At 46.5% G+C, this 1414-nt stretch overlaps 1 protein-coding gene across 2 annotated transcripts in view; it reads right to left on the bottom strand.

Moving 5' to 3' along the window:
* crtc2 (CREB regulated transcription coactivator 2) overlaps window positions 1–1414 on the bottom strand; it is a 40285-nt gene that overhangs the window by 23222 nt on the left and 15649 nt on the right. For both annotated transcript variants that reach the window (XM_015391667.1, XM_015391668.1), the window contains exons 3-4: window positions 1205–1321; window positions 502–563 (exon numbers count right to left, since the gene is read on the bottom strand). In XM_015391667.1, coding sequence (XP_015247153.1) covers window positions 502–563; window positions 1205–1321 — 179 coding nt within the window. The remainder of the gene's footprint in view (window positions 1–501; window positions 564–1204; window positions 1322–1414) is intronic.

The raw sequence follows: 1414 nt of genomic DNA, 5'->3' as shown, positions 1-1414 counted from the left end.
TATCTCTAAATCATGAATCTGTTCGGGGTCCGGAACGCGTCGGGAGTTGGATCAAATCCCAAAACAAAACAACAAAAAACTAACAGAAAAATCAGGAATCTGACTAATCTGGAAACTGCAATCTGTTGCTCTGTTAAAAGCTCAAACTAAATCTCTGAAAGATCAACTGAAAGTTCTGCTGATCCAGACCAGGTTTTGAGGAGTGGAGATCCATTAGTCCTGGCTGGAGCTGGAGGTGTAAACCGGCTTAGCTTTAAACCCTCTGATGTGTGTAAACGGACTCTCTGTGATGCTCGCCTGCGTTAATGAAGACGCTCTGAATAAAACCACCTGAGGTCACACAAAGGTTTCAGAGGGGCTTGGAGCAGCAGGAACACACAGGAGGCTCAAAAAAATAAGCAAACAGGCATCCCTGCAGACAGACACGTCTCCGTGGAGACGGCTGGAAGTGTGTATGTGTGTGTGTGGGGGTGGGGAAGGAGGGGTGATAGCAGACACCACCTTCTCCAGCTGGCATCGGGAGGCGGGGACAGGTAGGCCGAGTTGTACAGAGAATTGTCCACCTGGGGAGACGCAGGTTAAGGAACAACAACATCACAGCATAAAAACATAAACATTCAAACTGGTTTTCTCCAAAAACAATCAAATCAGCTCCTTCTCATTATTGTTGGTTCATTTAATGTCCAAAAGCAGGAATATTCTGGAATATATTTGCAGATTTTAAAAAGGATGGATTAAAATGTTAGACGAATAAAAACAAAAAAAAGCAGCTGAAAGTGGAGCAGCATCAGAAATCCGGATTTACTCTCATTTTAAAATCTGATAACAAATCTGTGTTTCATCACAGAGAAAGAAAGCAGATTAAAGGTGCTCCGTTTAGCCTTCCTGTTATCATATCAGAGTCTCGCTCTCTCCAAGCCAAGCCACCGACTCCTCCTGAAGACGGTGGTCAGCAGAACCTGGTCTGCAGGAAACAATCCATCATCCATCCATCCGTAGAATAGGCTAAATTAAATATATAATATATATAAAAAAACATTAAATGAAAACACTAATCTGCTGCCATGGAAACCAAGGCCGATCCACCACCATCATCATCCCTGCGCCTACCTTCAGAGCGGCAGCAGCCATCTCACCAGGTCAGCCTGCATGCAGCAGAAAAGCTCAGAGAACAGATTCAGACACGGCGTGAGGCGAAGGATACTTGGCGGTTTCGGTACGGTCGGACGGGCGAGACGAAGCGGCGGTCCCTCTGGACCCTCTCCACCAGGCCGTGATGTCGGGTCGAGCGGCTGGACTCCAAGCCGGACTGGAAGGAGCCCTGAGAGGCAGAGACGGGGGAAGAAGAGAAGATGAGGACGTAATCTGGGGTCAGAAGACTTAATCTGATCTTTTTACCTAATAGAGCAAATAG

This window comes from Cyprinodon variegatus, unplaced genomic scaffold (assembly GCF_000732505.1).
Source record: "Cyprinodon variegatus isolate N-32 unplaced genomic scaffold, C_variegatus-1.0 Scaffold554, whole genome shotgun sequence".
NCBI lineage: Eukaryota > Metazoa > Chordata > Actinopteri > Cyprinodontiformes > Cyprinodontidae > Cyprinodon > Cyprinodon variegatus.
The sequence above is the reverse complement of the archived record's forward strand: the minus strand, read 5'-3'. Positions and strand labels throughout refer to the sequence as shown.